Below are 16,241 nucleotides of genomic sequence, written 5' to 3'. Positions count from 1 at the left end.
GGTGTCCCATACACCGCTACATTGCTGCTGCCATTGTGTTCACCAACTGTGGCCACATCTTTGATTCTCGTACACCTGGCCTGCGGGTTCGCCTTCCGGGCTGTGCAGTGGCGGGAACGAACACCTGTGGCGGGTCTTGAGCATGTTCTGCCCCGACAATGACGGCGCTGGACCCTACGTGATGGACTCCGCTGGTGCCTCGTGATATCCACCCAGCCCACGATGAACTCCATCTGCTCCAGTGTATACGTCAATGGGCCACTTTGGTGGATCAGGCTGCTGTGGGGTGGCTCGGCTTCAGAGCTCACTGTGTACGGAATACTTCGTCTTCGTTCCACGACTGCTTGCGGTTTGACAAACGATGGAGACCCGTACTGCCTTCCCGCAGCCCACGCGTCGTGGTACGTTGCACGGTGTTGGCCAGTGGAAACAAGTCCCACGCCATTATTTTGTCCGTCGATTGTTTCCAGGGATGGATCGCAGGTATTCTATAGTCTGCCAGGCATGGATTTCTTACACGGCACGTCTTACTATCAGTCCGGGGGAGATAATCCACGAAATGCTGTCCCTGATCCATATCGGGTCAGACCCATTGCTATCAGAGGCTCTTTCGGAGCATCATGGGGGGCTCAAGAGTCCTCGCCGCCGCCAAGCAAGAGCTATAAATAGAAGCAGATATAGGGGTCCTCCTCTCCCGGACCCATGGTTTCGGGCCCAGACACACTCTCGGGGTGCTGACATCATCAGGAACTGCCCTAGGGCAGTGACGAGCCAAGCGGCTGAAGGCGGCTAGCACGCCTCAAGTCTTGACCTGGTCACTTTGTTCACAGAAAGCACCGGCCTCTTCCCCTCTGATGTGGGCCTCCCGAAGCCCACCGGCCCATCCCGGAGCCGCAGTGCCACCCAGCTAGTTGACTAGTCGTGTCACCAACATGGATTGATCATTGGCATGCTTTATCCTCTTAGCCTTTAGCATACGTGAAGGGCTGCTGTTGTGCGTGACCACAGCACTCAAATTGAACCATCTCTTATTTCAATGCCCTCATATAAGACCCGAACGCACGATGCAGGTAATATAAACGGAATAGAAGGCTGTAAGCCAGGACCTTCCCTCTCGACTTGGCCCGACGGACAGTCCGGCGTCTGAAGCCAGGTTGCGGAGCGCAGGGGAAGGAGACAGCAACCCAAGGCTCATCCTCGATTTCGTTCCTGTCGGGTCCCATGCTGGTTCTGCACACGCAATAGTGAACCCCTTTTCATGGTCCAGGAGCCCATTAGAGGGCAACGGAGCTATCACGTCTGTGGCGTGGACGGGGAGACGGGAACTGTGACTACTCTAGTACAGTGCGGGGTCTCCATTGTGCGGGCGGCATCCTTGCCCATCCTCGACCCCTTGGTCGGCATCCGGAGTCTGCTTGGCAATGTCCTTTTCCGTCCTACCGGAATACTTCTGGCCGGCCTGCGTGGAGAGCGATCATGACGGGACGTTCGGAGGTCGACCTCTCGTCCATCGTCCGAAACGTCCCGGACTTCAATCCGGCTCTCCCGCAGTCAGGACCCATTGGCTGCCGCCCCTCCCAGTCAGGTCTGATATCGCAACGGCCGTCATGGCAGCTCTGCGTGCTCACCGCCGTGTTTACAGGCTACATGGATGATGTCTGCTTTATCAAACCAGCAAAAAAAAAAAAGAAGACGTACAACACCAGGGATTCGCTGGTCGTCACCGACCCAACTACTAGTCTGGCCCTCATTAGCTTATCTAAGGGAGAGCGGACGGGATCCCGAGTTTTCCAATGGGTATGGTCGTACGTGATAATCCAATACCGAAATTCGCGTTATACATAGAAAACACCTCCTAGGTAAGGTACCTATTCTCGCTTTTCAACTAATTATGCACAACCTGGATGCTCGTGGGGATGACACGGGCACAGCTACCGACTTCGAGAGGGGGTGGACTGCTCCGTAGATCCCAGAGAGGCGAAAGGAGGAGCACTGGCAACTGGCAGCACCATCTTGGAACACCTGGGTCTGGGCGGAGTCAGCAGGGCAGTGAGAAGCTCTATCCTCGGTCGGCACATCCCGTCAATCCACTACAACAGCGAGAGCTTCTTCTCCCCGGTCTCCGAGGGGAGCTGATGTCACATCGGCCTGCCTGTACGACGTTCCGCTTCTGGGCACCGTGTCTCACTTCTTATCCTTGTATCGATCGCGGAACCTGAGCAGGGATGGGTTCGAGTGAGAATCCCTGCTAGCAACAGCCAGTGTAAGTAGTACAGCATCTCCGGATCCACGGTAGTGATGTATCGTGAACGCCGGTTGCCCGGTTGCCAATGGTGATCGCCCCGGTGAAAGGGGGCTTGGAATTGAGATTCAATCGGCCCAAGAGAGGGAAATCGCGGAGGGCACTGCTTATATCGAGAGATGGGTCTATCTCCAGGTTGAGATGAGTGTTTAACAACTGCTGTGTAATCTGAACTGCCTGTCACTTTCGACAAAAAAATATCGCACCGGTGCCAGGAGACGATGTAGGTCATCGTGCAGGATCTCGTCACTGATATTAGCTGAAACAAAGACCTGAAGAAATTAATCCGAGACTATTCCTCCCGATTCGTTTAGGCTAGAAAGGTTCATCACCTGCTCATACCCGGCCCCATGCCTCACGCTCCCAGCCATACACCAACCAATCCCCACCCCCCCCCCCCCAAAACGTCAAACCTCCCTCGCCTTCTCCTTAGCATGGATATCAACATCATCCAGAACAGCCTCATCCCTCTTCGCGGCCGCGATCCTGGCCCTCTTGAGCCTCCTCGTGTCGACGTCGACGCGGTACGTGACGGTCCACGTGATGACGTTCATGACGATGGCCGCGCCCACGAGACCCATGGCGATGCCGAACGAGGTGGTGTAGCGCGGCGCGAACTTGGAGTCGAACAGGTGCGGCCCGATCGCCCCGCCGATCTGCCCGTAGCTGTTGGCGAAGGCGATGGCGAAGGCGGAGCCTGTCGCCCCTTCGGTTGTTTGTACGCGCCAGGGCCACATCATCGTGTACCTGGGTGGTTTGTGGTGGTTAGCGTGCTGTCCCGGTTGGGTGGGAAGGATGGTTCGGCACTGGGGGAAAAAGAGGGGGGGGGGGGGAGCTTACCAGGCTGTCGAGAAGCCGCCTGCGATGATGGTCGCTGCGTATACGCCCCCGGTGTTCGGGAATGTGTATAGAACGACGTAGCAGGCCTCGATCACGATCATGAAGCCTAGTGGGATTGCCGGCTGGGGGATCCGTCCCGTGTCGGCGAAGATGCCGAAGGCGATGGTCAGTGCCATGGAAAAGATGGCCGGTGGAATGTTGAGCAGCTGGGCCTTCGCCATCGTGCTAGATGGGGGGATAATTTTCAGCTTTTCGGACCACCCGGAGGATCCTATGCATGGATAGAACTTACGTGAATCCCAGATTGGCGATGACGGTAGGCTGGTAGAACTGGAGACCGGTGGTGCCGACTGTGTAGAATGCCCAGCAGAGCAGGAATAGCCAGAGCTCCTTGTTTTTCAGAGTCGTGATGAACTCCTTCAAGTCAAAGTCTTTCTCCGCAGATCGAGGCGCGTTGATGGGCAGGCGAGCTTCAATGAAGGCCTTCTCCTTGTCGGACATCCAGGATACGGTGGTAGGAACTATTGTCAAGGTTGATTAGATGATGATCAACTCCATCCCGGAATCCCAAGGGTCAATTCATCATACAGTCGGGTAGGAAGAAGTAGACGGCAATTCCCAGTAAGATGGTGAACACCCCTTCGGTCAAGATAAGCCTTGATCTCAAATATTAGCAACTGGCGATTTCAGAGGGAGGAATTAGGTCCGAGTCACCATTTCCAACCAGACAGACCCTTTGCATAGACACCGTCGAAGGCAAAGGCGAGAACTCCGCTAACCACAGAGCTAAAGTTCCCAAGCAGCGTGACAATAACTATGCGAGGGGCCAATTCGTCGGGGCGATACCAGTAACAGAGTTGCAGAAGGATTCCTGGCCAGAGACCGGCCTCGAAAAGCCCGAGAAAGGCTCGGACGACGTAGAGGCCACCCGCATTTGTGAGGGCGGCGTGGCAACAGAGAACGAGGCCCCAAGAAATCTGCTGGGTTCAGCCTTGGTGCAAGGGATGAGGGATCGGGTCACTAACCATGATTCGCGCTTGCCACACCGACGGTCGCAAGTACTTCACCAATAGATTCGAGGGCGTTTCGGCGATAATGTAGGGGACCTTTTGGTGGATTTAGCTCCTGGTAATATCGATTCGCCTCGGAAGAGCAAAGGGGTTAACCAACATAGTACGCAGTAGCCACCCAATTGTATTGATCTGGAGTCATGTGGAGCTCAGTCATGATGTTTCTGGGTGTGCCTCGGTCCATGATGCGCGCGTTTGAAACCTGTTTGTTGATATAATAATGAGCATCCCAGGCCAGGTAACATGAGTGGGAAACAGTAGAGGTACTGCACATTCGAGGCATCAATGGTTTTAACCATGTACATCACAGCCAGGAGCGGAAGAAGATGCCAATCAATCCGTCTGATGAGCTTCTTTTCCTCGTCGCTAGTCAGTGTCGCTCGAGCCCTCATGAGGGTAGGGTCGTAGCCCGTGATCTGGCTCTGAGAATCATCGTACTCAGGCAACACCTCGGTACGAGGCACAAGGTGAAGGTGGTCCGCCCCAACATATTTTTCTCTCACAGGAGACGCTATCGCTGTTAATTCAGTCTTCTCACCCGTTGGTTGAGGGACCGCCTCGGCGCTGGGAGAGATCGAGGAGGAAGACATGACCGACAATGGTTGGTGCGGATGGTCGGCAACAAAACAGCCCCCATCCTGGCTTCATATTCATTTTATCTTCGTCAAAGGGCACGGCTTATCTACAGACCGTTTATGGCGTTGCGGTTGTGAGGAGGCGGCTTGGTGATAATGCAATGCTGACTGGGGGGCTGGAATTCGGTTATCGTGGGGGTTGATTGCGCAATGTATCTCGTGGAACCTGCAACTGGTCGAAGCTCTCCAGGACGGCATGTTTATAAATCTCGCTATCATGTAGATCAATGGCGAAATTCCATGGAAGGGAGTATAATTCCCGAATTAGAGTGGCCATCCTCACGCCCCTTCTGCAAGGATGCGTTCAGCCCCGGTATCTCACACCAGAACCAACAACCACCACGCATGTATAGCTCTGGCCATAACCAGCCATTAAACCAATATTTCATCCTCCCCTTGTCAGTGACTGATTGTTTGGCTTTCTGTCGTCATCATCTCCTCCGACGATGAAGAGTCTTCGCGCCTGTCTTGCCGTGTTTCTGCTCGGCATGCCTGTTGCGGTCGTAGGCGATGCCCAACACCCTCTTCAAGCACCGCTTTCGATATCCTCATCCTCTCTGATCGATCTGCACAAATCACTTGTCGACCGGCCGTCGATCACAGGCTCCGAAGGAAATGTGTCTGCGTTTTTAAGAGGCTATCTCCGGGGAAGGGGGTTCACCGTTGAGACCCAAGTTGTTGCGGACGACCGGGAAAACATCTTCGCTTACCTGAATAGCTCACGCCGAACAAGAGTCCTCGTAACGTCGCACATCGACACCGTCCCCCCTTTCTGGCCGTACGAGAGAAGAGGCGATGAGATCTGGGGACGCGGCACCGTGGATGCGAAAGGCAGCGTGGCGGCCCAGATCGTGGCTGTCGAATCTCTCCTCGAAGCGGGCACAATAAGCGAAGGTGACGCGGCACTCCTCTTCGTCGTCAGCGAGGAGAAAGACGGCCTCGGCATGCGCGCCGCCAACGACCTCGGCCTGTCGTGGGAAGCGGTCATCTTCGGAGAGCCGACCGAGCTCAAGCTCGCCAGCGGCCATAAAGGTGGGATGGGGTTCACCATCAGGGCAAAGGGGAAGGCGGGCCATTCGGGGTATCCGGAATCGGGCAGGAACGCCATCAACATACTCGTTCGGAGTCTTTCTGCTCTGGGAGAGGTTGTGTTGCCGTGGAGCGAGGATTACGGAAACACGACAATAAACGTTGGAAGGATCGAGGGAGGTGTCGCAGGCAATGTCATTGCCGAAGATGCAGTCGCCACTGTCTCGGTAAGGATTGCGTCAGGCACCCCCGAGGCGATCCAAGACTTGATTAAAACGGCCATCTACGCGAGCTCTTCGGGTGTAGACATCGACTTTTCCCGTGGTCTAGGACCTGTTCCCATAGATCATGACATTGAGGGTAAACGCTCGCAATTCTCACTTGGATTTCAACGCTGGCTAACAACATTCAAGGATTCGAAACGATTGTGGTCAATTACGGGACCGACATTTCGAATCTGAAAGGCGATCACAAGCGATACCTATATGGCCCGGGAAGTATCCTGGATGCTCATTCCGACCATGAACACTTGAAAATCTCGGACTTGGAAGCGGCTGTGGAAGGTTACAAAGTTCTCATTACAGAGTCTCTAAGACGAAGTCAATGAGCACTGAATATCAAACGACAGTTCATATGGAACCATTCTCGTGTGGACTGCTAATTGCACCTTTAATCGAACCATCTTCATTTCGTGGTTACCCGAGACACACTCTCGGCCTGTGATGACGTCTTCTCCTTGTGATATTACCAATCACTAGTCGGTTTCCATGTGTTCCTGTCACTTGCTTCTCGTGTCTACCGCTGTCTCCCCTGCCGCTACTACGGAGAGAAGGCCGCACCCCGTCCGGCCATCTCACAGCACATCTGTGCGGGACGAAAGGGACCAGCGGCGGCTAGTCGAGGGCGTCCGGCGTCCCGAGTGCACTAGGCGAACTCGCCGTCGACCCTCACTCGCACAGCAACCTACTCTCTGCGCACTACGGGCAATCGGACATGTCGCCGTCGAGGCGGACTTGTGCGTGCTCCAAGTCAGACATCGGGGGACGGTCCAGTACGTAGGGGCGGGTACTCCTAGCGGAAATAGAGGTTGTGGGTGAGAACTTGTAGAGGGTGAATATGACAAGTATGACTTCGCTGACCCGCGTTGCAGCCGTGGATGGCCAGGGGTCGTGTCGAAGCCAAGGCTGACCTGGGAGTCCCTGGCGATGCACAATGGGAGAAGGAACACCATGGCCTCACGCGGATGGGGTGACAGCATGTGCCCTTTCTTCACCCCCAGCTCGCCATGGCCGGAGCAATGGCACAGGATTAGACTATTGCGCCATGTGAAGGAGTGCAGGAGCCTAACCGGCCTGGGCCAAGTCGATGCAAGGGTCTCCGCTCCACGCCAACGACTTCAACCGTTTTGTTCATAACGGAAAACGTAGAGCAACAGGCCATGCCATCACCCGAACGCAACACGCACGGTACATTGTTTGTGCTCTCGTAACCTGCTTCCTCCCGCAAACTTCGTAGCAGCACCAATGACTGACATGAGCCCGACTTGCCCGCCAATTCCAACTTCATGTTGCTTGATGAAGCACAGCAAAAACGGTCCCAACGGTTTCCCGCTTTTTCTAGCGCGCCAAGTTCACTAACGGATTGGGTGACCAATCAACTGCCGCGTATTGGGTAGCTTCTCAGGCTAGCCCCCCACTCGCGGACCGTCCCGAACCAAAAGAACGTGCACAGACGCGCGGGGTCATGTCCGCGGCGAGTTGCGACTCGCCCGCGACTCAGTCCGAGTTGTGACAGGTCAGAACAGCACGGTCAATTTCAGGAAGAAGCGGTCCTGCAAGTTCAAAGCTTTTCCTATCAGGTCTTTCCCCCAAAAAAAGAATGCGTCATACGTGGACGACAGGCTTGGCGGAGAGCATTTGGGGTAGCGGGTGGGGGCGGAAGCGAGACGAACCCCGACTCCGGAGTGATGGCCTCCGCTCCAACCCTACGCCTCTTCTCCCCAAGACACGCAACGGCAGTGATGAGAATGCGTGTGTGTGTGTTGTTAGGATGAGGCAATGACGCAATGATCCGCCTCAAACGGTGCAGCTGAGACCTTCTTCTTTGCGCGCCAAGCAGCCAAGCGGCCCAAATGGACTTCGTCGTAAGTTAGGCTTCGGACTTGGAGGCTTCTGGCTTCCGGCCGTTGACGACTCGTCTGTATTTTGGGACGCAACCGATTAGTCACTTGCGTAGAGAGGATGGGTAGGACGGGGTATGAGTACTCACACGTAGGGGTACGCATGGATGTGCGGATCCATCAACTCCTTGCGCATGTCGCTCAAGTACAGTTGTGCCTCCTCATAAGACCACTATCGCGCAAAATTCAACCCCCGTCAGTACACATTTGGGTTTCCCTCTTTCTCCGTACCTAATTCCCATCTACTCACCTGAAGCACGGAAACCAGCCCCTTGATGGCAAAGCCCTCAAGGCCCTCCATGAGGAACATGCGGTTCCAGGCGCCCCACTGCTTGAGCTTCTTGTCCTTGGGCCAGGTGCCGATGGGCAGCTTTATGGCGTGCTCGCGCACGTCAACGAAGCCGGCCGCCTCGATGGACTCGCGCGCCACCTCGCACCCCTTGAAGTCCTTGCCTATGATGTCGCCCACCTTCATGAAGATGTCCCACCACCGCGCCAACGCCGAGCCGGGCTTGACCGTGCCGTCGTCCGAGAGCGCGAGCCCCGACATCTCCACCTGCTCGACCCAGCCGCCGGGCTTGAGGTGTCTGCGTGCCCCGGAGAGGGGGGTTGTTCAGCATGCGAGGGGGTGTCGGAGGGGGCTAGGGCGGGACGACCCACTTCATCACCTTGTTGTGGAACTCGACAAAGTCTGGCACGCACCCGGTCAGGGAGCGGACGTGGATGAAGTCGAAATGGTCCACCGCGTATGTCCAGTCATTGTTGACGTCGTCGACCTCGAAGCGGCAGTTGGGCGGCACAAAGTTCGGCTGGATGGGCGACAGATCGACGCCGATAACCTGAGCTGACGGGTGCTCATCGGCAAAGTCTCTAATGCAGGGGAAGGGTTTTTGTCAGACTTGATATTTGCTTCTCTGTGCAGGGGAGACATGGAAGAGGTGGGAAACTCACATGGCCCAGATACCCGTGCCGCAGCCGAGGTCGAGCACATTCTATGGCCGGAGTAAGCGTCAGAAAGCGAGGATGGAGCGGGGAAGGCGTACGTGAGGGTCTTCTCGGATTGGGGCGAGGTAGAGTTTGCCATCGAGGATAATGCGATGCATTGCGTGGCTGGGTATCTTATCAGGCGCGGCCTGGGAGACGCAGTCCTCGGGTTTTGGACTGGCTGCAGAGGACATACACGAGATCCTCGGCCTCTTGTTGTCTGTCGTCATTGGGAGCCCTGTTACCGTTGAGTACCCAAGTTAGTTTCCTCCCCGCCGGCGCCTCCAGGGATGGCAAGCCCTTACCAGTATGCATCCTTGTGGGACGAGTGATACCTCCTTCCATGCTCCCACTTGTATTGCAAAATCGACGACCTCAGCGACTCGGTGTCGGTCGCTCTTGAACTGTGTCCTGTTTCAAAAGCAATTGCGACGCGGGGGAGACATGACGGGCTTACGATTCGGCGTAGGCAGAGTCGACCTCGGCGGTGTCCTGTCATGCAAGACAGCTGGTAAGTACACGGAACATGGCTGACGCGAAACAGAAGGCGATAAGGTTCTAAATAACTCTAACTCACAGCTTCAATCGCGTCAGCAGCTGTGTCGGCCGCCGGCGCACCGGCCAAGGGGGTAGACTCGGGCGAGTGGGGCGAGTTGGGAGACTTCGGCGACTTGGCCGACTTTGGGGACGACATGGCTGGAGGAAGTCGGATCGCCGGGAGATGGGAGTGCAACACATGGTGGAGAGAGGGAGCTACATCTGGCCTCTGGCTGGTGGTTCGGGGGTAATATGGGGAGGAGGGAGAGTGCGACTTTCTTCCAAGGTCGAGGTGGGGGAGGATTATGCCGAAGTTGTTTATTGTGGACCCGCTGACAGTGCATGTCATAGGTTACGGAGTAAAACGTGACTTATCAGTTACGCTAGTGAGCAGGTACCCACTGTACTCCGTACTCGGGATGAAATCCCACCTCAAGGTGCTGTACCTTGTCTTGGTTCAAGCTGAATAGCGCCCTGTACGCATATATTGTACATGCTGTGTACCTCACACAGGAGCATGGGGGTCATCAGCCAGGGTACCGACCGTTGAGACGGAGCTGGCTGTGGGTTCGCCCACCCACACGCCCCTCACCACCACAAACGTTACGCAACGGTAGAAACGGACCAAAACGGAACGGACCTGTCATTGAGTTTTTGCCAAAACTCAACGCCTTGACCGAGAAGACGGTTTGGGCTTGGGTTTCCCGAGACTTGCTTGATCATGGACTCTGCCGAAGTACGATCTAATGCCTTGGTGGTCAGGCGGAAACTTGACCATGGCTTCCATTATAACAGGCCTCCTATCCGAGCTCCAGCAGCAACCCTCATCGACAAAGCCATTACTCTTGAGCATGCCACTGAAGATCCAACTAAACATCTATGAGCTGTTGGGAGACATCGCTATGGACTTGTCCTTGAACAACCATCTTGATTGCCGCTTGGCCCAAGTGCCCGCCAACCTCCGGGTTATACACAGAATTCTTGACAAGGCTTATCGACAGAGGGTTTGTGAGAAGAATTGCAGGTGCCTTTTCCAAGACTGAAGCACTGACCATATTTGGACAAACTGACATACCGTGCGGTTATTTGCCAGAATAGGTACGGTGAATTAAGGTGTCGGGAACCAAGAAGCAACTTCAAGTCACGTCCCTTGAGTTTGCCGAGACGGGCGTCAGCCTTCGGTTGCCTCCTGCGAGTGCACAATCCATCTAGTATTACACTATCCATGGATCTATCCGGATCTGTATAAGAGGAAGGGTTACCCCTGTACGACAATTGAGCAATCGAGACACAATTCACTCTTTCTTGTGATAATTACCTCACATCTCCAGAAATGGCTCTTCAAAACATCCTCAGCTTGTGTGATTGTAGAGCTGAACATATATTTAGCGACACAGGTATGTGCCCATTGTCTGGTATTGCTTGATCCTTTTGAGTATTCGAGTATCATTTACTAAGGCCTCTCTCTTCTGCTGCTAGTTTTATTCTACGCATCCCTACTATTTTTCTGCTGCTTCATCCGCATCACATGGTTATCTGGCTTCAGTACTTCTCAAACAAGTAGGTATTTTTCTCGACTTGAACTAGCTACACTTGCAGTTTCAAAATGTTAACCAAGAAAAGACAAGTGGCTGTGTATTCTTATCTTTGACATGGGCGTGCTCGGCGAGCGTGCCCTTCGCGAGGGCTTGCAGCCACACACAAAGGGAGCTATGGCGGTTCTTTGGACTTGCGAGGCTGTATTCAGCGGTTTCGTCTGGCTATTCTCTCTGCTGGCCCCAGAGAGATGACGCACTGCGGTTGCCAACCTTCTAGTTAGGGTGAAACAGAGATCCTGCCCGCCAGCTTCCATAGAATCCTTGAAATCCATCATCAATTCCACAAGGTATGTATACTATTACCTGCGGCCTCTCGCTTCCGCTTCCGACTCGGGACTGAACGATTACTGGTGGGTGGGCTGACTTAATCGAAAACTGGGACCCTGCCGAAAAGGATCACGCTTTCTCCCCCATCACCTTCTTCTAACCTTGTCTCCAATATCCTGTCAAGGTCGGAGAGTATCTCGTTCCTTCACCGAATTCTTCAACTCTCTAGGAGCTGCTGATATTCGGCGGAATCCCGGAACGTGGGTCATGCTTAGATCAGACAGACTGCTGATCCTGAGGTGATCTGCAGAGGACATGTTTTTGCCCGGCGAAGCAGCGTACTCCTCCCCGTCCACTCGGTCGTTGGCATTGCAGTTGGACTGGCAGCCTCGCCCCCGACCTACGCCGATCGTGTCCCTCCCACGGAGCCAGACAATCCTTCCGCCTCTGCCTCTGCCACCGCCACACTACAGCCGGCAGCTTGACATGCATGTTGGCGGATGGGACGGCTCTTTCCCCGCCCTCTCCAGCCCAATCCGGCATATCATCGACCTGCGACCTGCCCAACAAGGTCGTCGAGGACGGCACAGGGACGGCATTGCGGCATCGACCTGCCTATCTTCTACACGTGGAGTTTGAAGGTAACTTGATTTCCTGATTTCATACCGTGATGCACCCCATCTAACCGCCAAAACAGTGTAGATCACTGCCGCGCTTGCCCTAAAATGACGTAGCTGGTGACTGCGCATAGGCAACGGACTTACCCTACGGCGCGTGCCGTTGCTTGAGAATGAGGTTTGGCGTTCGACCTCAGAGGGTGTGCCGCCATGCCTTTCGAGGCAACCATAGCCTAGCGCTTACAAGATTCGCCCCATGGTCTCTCACGACGATCCAGCAAGAGCCAATCTGAGTGACTGGTTACTGAGACGAAGGATTTCGGACTCCAACGAAGGATCCCAGACCCGTCAAATGGGGCGGGGCTGTGAAAGTGAGCCTTTGAAGAGCGTAGCAGTGAGAAACGCTGTTGTTAGCGACTGAGGGTGTATATAAGAGCGTTCCTCGATCTCGTCTTCCTGAAGCCTTTTGTAGTAGGTTTCAAGCAGGCTTCAAAGAGGCTACCAAGAAGTATACCAATATATCTCTATTTACTTTGCTTCCCTACAGTCATGGCTAAGCAGTTCGGCGTCTTGTTCTGCCTGGCTCTCCTAGCCTTTGGGCTTCCGGTCTTCGCCGTCGTCGACAAATGGACCCCTGCCGGGTTTGATTGGAGTATCCATGATCCGGGCTCGCCAGACACCTGGAATGGTCTCTTCCACAACCTCAGCGACCCCTCTGTTGCAGTCAGCAAGGAGGTCATGGCTCTGGGCCAGACGCGCAAAGCCGAGGACGGCACGGTGGCTCTTGCCATTCCGTTCTTCCTTGGCGTGGCATACCAGGTGTTCAACCTCGCTCTGACCGGCATCGGTCTTGCTGGCACCATCAAAGGCTGCGTCCAGAATGAGGGAGAGACGGACAATATTTTGTTCTGCGTCGGCGGTCTGATCAGCACCATCATCGGTGTTGGCGGCATCGCGTCGGCCGCGAAGAACCTTGCCAAGTCCCGCGGCTATCTTGGGGTTGCTGCGAATGCCTGGGACAACTCTGGCTTGGAGAGCATCGCACTCAACGTGTTTGATAAGCGAGGCATCGAGGGCGCAGAAGCCATCAGGCAGAAGGCGCACAACCACTTCGTGTACCGGGCCTTGAGCAGCCTGGCTGATGGCGAGTTGGAGTTCGCCGGCTACGCCCCCGACAACCACAAGCTGGCCAGGAGGGCATCGACGGAGCACCCGCTTGCGCCCATGTTCCGGTTCAGACACAAGAAGTACGGCAGGATGGAGATGACATCCCGCGACACGGGCGACAACGGGATGCACTTCACCATATCGTACGAGGGACACGCGACCCACCTCGCCAGCAAGGAGAAGCGTGACGAGTTCTACCAGCACGAGCGGCTGTCGTCCGGGCTGATGGAGGGCCGATTCGACAGCGGGGCATCGCTTGCCGACCCGGCGACGATTTCGTTTGACGGCGCCGGCGGATTCGGCCAGATCGACGACGAGATCCAGTGCGGCATGGGCGGCGACTGGCCCGACGGCAACGTCATGTCGGTGCAGATGTACGACCAGGCGAACGAGGCCACCTTCGGGTTTGCCTCGATCGGCATGTTCGCCGACAACAGCGTCGACTCTGGACTGGAGGGCTTTGAGCCCCAGGGCATGCCGCTGACGGGCGGACAGGACTGCTAGATGGATGGATGGATGGATGCAGTGGCAGCAACCAATGGATGCAGTGTGATTTATTTACCTCGACGCCATTCCTTTAGGGCCCGAAGTTGGGCCATCCAGTAAAAGAGCCCGCTGTTGGAGGATTGAATCCCGGGCAGTTTTTGCAGATCAGTCTTGACAAATTCAAGTTCCATTCCTTTTAACCATCTCATACTCCGAAGTGACTTTTCCATTTCTTCTTCCGTAATCAATCCTACCTCGTTCCCATTTTTACCTAGTCCGTCTCACGTGTCACCAAACAACCAGTCAAGCAGCCAGGCAGGCAGCAGCAAACCGCATCGCCACTGAACCGCAAATCGAGATCGACAGTACACATTCTCACTCAGCTGCAGATCAAGATCGGCACCACAGCGCCCAAGGCCCCCCTTACTACGTAATTACAGGTACGTATCCGCAAAACAGCCCACCCAGCATTCGCTCATCAATTTGGCTCCCGCAGCCCACCGCTCTTCCAACCACTGCAGATCAATCCTTAAACCCAAACAGATCCGACCACCGACCCCACCATCCCCGTCCCCTCACTACCCGACCAGCAAACGCAATGCCGCAAACAATGTACAACCGCCCCTGGCCGCGCTGGCTCGCCCTCGCCGTCGCCCTCCCGCTCACAGCCCTCGTCATCGCCCTGGCCGTGACGCGCGGCCCGAGCTCGCCCGCCACGTGGATCGTACTCGGCGTCGAGGCCTTCGCGCTCGTGGCCCTGACGGTTCTCGACCCGGAGGTGACGATCGAGAGCCGCAGGGCGTTGCCGGATGGGAGGGTGGTGACGGTGCGGAGACCGATTGTCGGGTTCAAGAAGTTGGAGAGGAGGGTCGGTGTTTCGGGGGGGTATGAGGTGAGGGTTGATGGGTTTAGGTATGAGGAGGCTTATTTGAGGATTTGAGGGGGTGGTTGGGTTGAGGGGGGTTTGGCACAAAGTTGGGGGAGGTTCGTTTTGTTTGCCTTCGTTTCGTCTGCTACCTAGGATGTAATTACCCAATTGCGGTGTTCACACTGGACTACGTCTGCCCCTGCAGCACTGTCACCATTCAATCTCTAACTTGTCGTGGGCGCATGTAGAGACTCCTCTGGCGTAATGGTCACAGTCCCTGAGGAAGGCAGGACAGCTTCTAAACTTGTGCGTGTCGACATGAGAGATGGCCTGTCTGGGTGATCCGCCGGCGTGAATTGGAGTAATTTGTCGATGAGAACCAGATACCGTGCCATATGTTGGAGTGGCATCTCCAATAATAGATCAAGTTGGGGGCAAGTAACCAGATGGCTTGCAACTTCATTGCATTCATCAAGCCAGATCTTGACAGCCGGGTCATCTTGAACCACACGTAAACAAACGGCTGCCAGGTCACTCCCGCGAGAAAAATCCTCATGGACTGCCTCCATCTGCTCCATGTGCTGGACAAAGAGGCAGCCGATTGAGGTTTGGCGATCTTCGGCATCTTCGGGACCATCGGGGTTATTCGTCGGGTCGGATGCGATGGTTATCTCCTTTGTATTCTGCGGCTGAGCTGACAGCCGGGGGTTTGATGGATGGTAGCTCAAAGCTACGAACCGAAGCCGGAAAAAGAAGGAAAAGTGAAAGTCGACAAGTTCGTCAATATTTCTGAATATGAGCATAGCCGATTCGGGTGCCAATTTAGGACATGCTTCGGTAGTTCCTTTGTATATGTCCCGGACAACCCGCATGTTCCCGACAAAGGTGGACTCGAGAGTGAGGAGATTATTGATTGCTAAAAACCGTTGGATGAGCTGATGTTGCTCTTCCTTGGTTGGTCCTTGGCTCTTCTTTTCGTCTAGTCCTTCGCTCCCGACACCTTCCCTCACTGTCTCATCCTGACTTGGGTCGCTGTCATGGCTGTATTCCTCGTGAGTGGCGCCAAATTCATTGCTATCAACGCCCTCGGGAACATTGATGCTGCGATGCTCGTCGTCGGGCATAAGGAAATCTAGCTGGTCGTCAGATTGTTGTGCTCGCTCAGCCGTGTCGTCTGATGACAGTTTGAGCCAATCCTCGATGTTGACTCTGGCTGATGCGTCGACGTGTTCAGCAATCGAACAATCCGCCGTTAAAGGTAGTCAGACAAGGAAACGACATTCCATCAGCCGCATGCCCAATGTCCATTGGGACAGGAGCTTGGTCATCGCCAAGCATCCAGGATGGAACATAGTTTTTCCCCCTTGGAGTCGATGCGGGGTTTCACCATCAGTGTAAGACCCAATAGACCTAGATATAGCTCAAGGATCGAACAAAGAGTTATTGAGATAAGATGCAGGGCATGGCATCTATACTGAATTATTCAACTGTCTAATTATATTATACTGGGACGCTTTGATCTGCTCTTATAAGAGCACGATATAGCTGGGGGGGGGGGGGGGGGGGAAAAACCCAAAAATAGCCCCTTTAATATTAACAGTTTATTTGGGGGTATGGAAAAAATGCCAGCAAACCCAAAACTTCAAAATCACCCGACCCAAC

The 16,241-nt window shown here is 54.9% G+C and overlaps 7 protein-coding genes across 7 annotated transcripts; 4 read left to right on the top strand and 3 right to left on the bottom strand.

The window, feature by feature from the left end:
• Positions 1-2,709: 2,709 nt before the first annotated feature.
• Positions 2,710-5,049, bottom strand: QBC33DRAFT_596145 (pantothenate transporter; the record flags this gene model as incomplete). The annotated part of the gene is made up of 8 exons (XM_060431864.1): positions 4,485-5,049; positions 4,313-4,414; positions 4,168-4,248; positions 3,857-4,119; positions 3,731-3,798; positions 3,435-3,663; positions 3,143-3,367; positions 2,710-3,049 (listed from the first exon to the last, which is right to left on the bottom strand). Exons 1-8 carry the CDS (start codon positions 4,800-4,802, stop codon positions 2,710-2,712), a joined length of 1,626 nt encoding a protein of 541 aa, XP_060280132.1. The 5' UTR covers positions 4,803-5,049.
• Positions 5,050-5,156: 107 nt separating this feature from the next.
• Positions 5,157-6,606, top strand: QBC33DRAFT_596143 (uncharacterized protein). Its single transcript, XM_060431863.1, has 2 exons — positions 5,157-6,236; positions 6,290-6,606. The coding sequence occupies exons 1-2, from the start codon at positions 5,294-5,296 to the stop codon at positions 6,481-6,483; spliced, it is 1,137 nt and encodes a 378-aa protein (XP_060280131.1). The 5' UTR covers positions 5,157-5,293; the 3' UTR covers positions 6,484-6,606.
• Positions 6,607-8,024: 1,418 nt separating this feature from the next.
• On the bottom strand, positions 8,025-9,733 carry QBC33DRAFT_518098 (S-adenosyl-L-methionine-dependent methyltransferase; the record flags this gene model as incomplete). Its single annotated transcript, XM_060426225.1, has 10 exons — positions 8,025-8,073; positions 8,145-8,227; positions 8,306-8,642; positions 8,716-8,925; positions 9,007-9,047; positions 9,099-9,165; positions 9,236-9,277; positions 9,345-9,443; positions 9,497-9,531; positions 9,617-9,733. 10 exons carry the CDS (start codon positions 9,731-9,733, stop codon positions 8,025-8,027), a joined length of 1,080 nt encoding a protein of 359 aa, XP_060280130.1.
• A 1,066-nt stretch (positions 9,734-10,799) lies between these two features.
• QBC33DRAFT_209993 (uncharacterized protein) lies at positions 10,800-11,615 on the top strand. The gene is made up of 4 exons (XM_060422650.1): positions 10,800-10,973; positions 11,056-11,136; positions 11,200-11,461; positions 11,569-11,615. Exons 1-3 carry the CDS (start codon positions 10,910-10,912, stop codon positions 11,364-11,366), a joined length of 312 nt encoding a protein of 103 aa, XP_060280129.1. The 5' UTR covers positions 10,800-10,909; the 3' UTR covers positions 11,367-11,461; positions 11,569-11,615.
• Positions 11,616-12,554: 939 nt separating this feature from the next.
• On the top strand, positions 12,555-13,896 carry QBC33DRAFT_548316 (uncharacterized protein). The gene has a single exon (XM_060428831.1). It carries the CDS (start codon positions 12,608-12,610, stop codon positions 13,727-13,729), a length of 1,122 nt encoding a protein of 373 aa, XP_060280128.1. The 5' UTR covers positions 12,555-12,607; the 3' UTR covers positions 13,730-13,896.
• Positions 13,897-13,940: 44 nt separating this feature from the next.
• On the top strand, positions 13,941-14,727 carry QBC33DRAFT_209982 (uncharacterized protein). The gene is made up of 2 exons (XM_060422649.1): positions 13,941-14,151; positions 14,208-14,727. Exon 2 carries the CDS (start codon positions 14,310-14,312, stop codon positions 14,649-14,651), a length of 342 nt encoding a protein of 113 aa, XP_060280127.1. The 5' UTR covers positions 13,941-14,151; positions 14,208-14,309; the 3' UTR covers positions 14,652-14,727.
• Positions 14,728-15,885, bottom strand: QBC33DRAFT_209976 (Dbl domain-containing protein). Its single transcript, XM_060422648.1, has one exon. It carries the CDS (start codon positions 15,701-15,703, stop codon positions 14,804-14,806), a length of 900 nt encoding a protein of 299 aa, XP_060280126.1. The 5' UTR covers positions 15,704-15,885; the 3' UTR covers positions 14,728-14,803.
• Positions 15,886-16,241: the final 356 nt, after the last annotated feature.

This window comes from Phialemonium atrogriseum (assembly GCF_030411735.1).
Source record: "Phialemonium atrogriseum strain 8032-3 unplaced genomic scaffold QBC33scaffold_27, whole genome shotgun sequence".
NCBI lineage: Eukaryota > Fungi > Ascomycota > Sordariomycetes > Cephalothecales > Cephalothecaceae > Phialemonium > Phialemonium atrogriseum.
The sequence above is the reverse complement of the archived record's forward strand: the minus strand, read 5'-3'. Positions and strand labels throughout refer to the sequence as shown.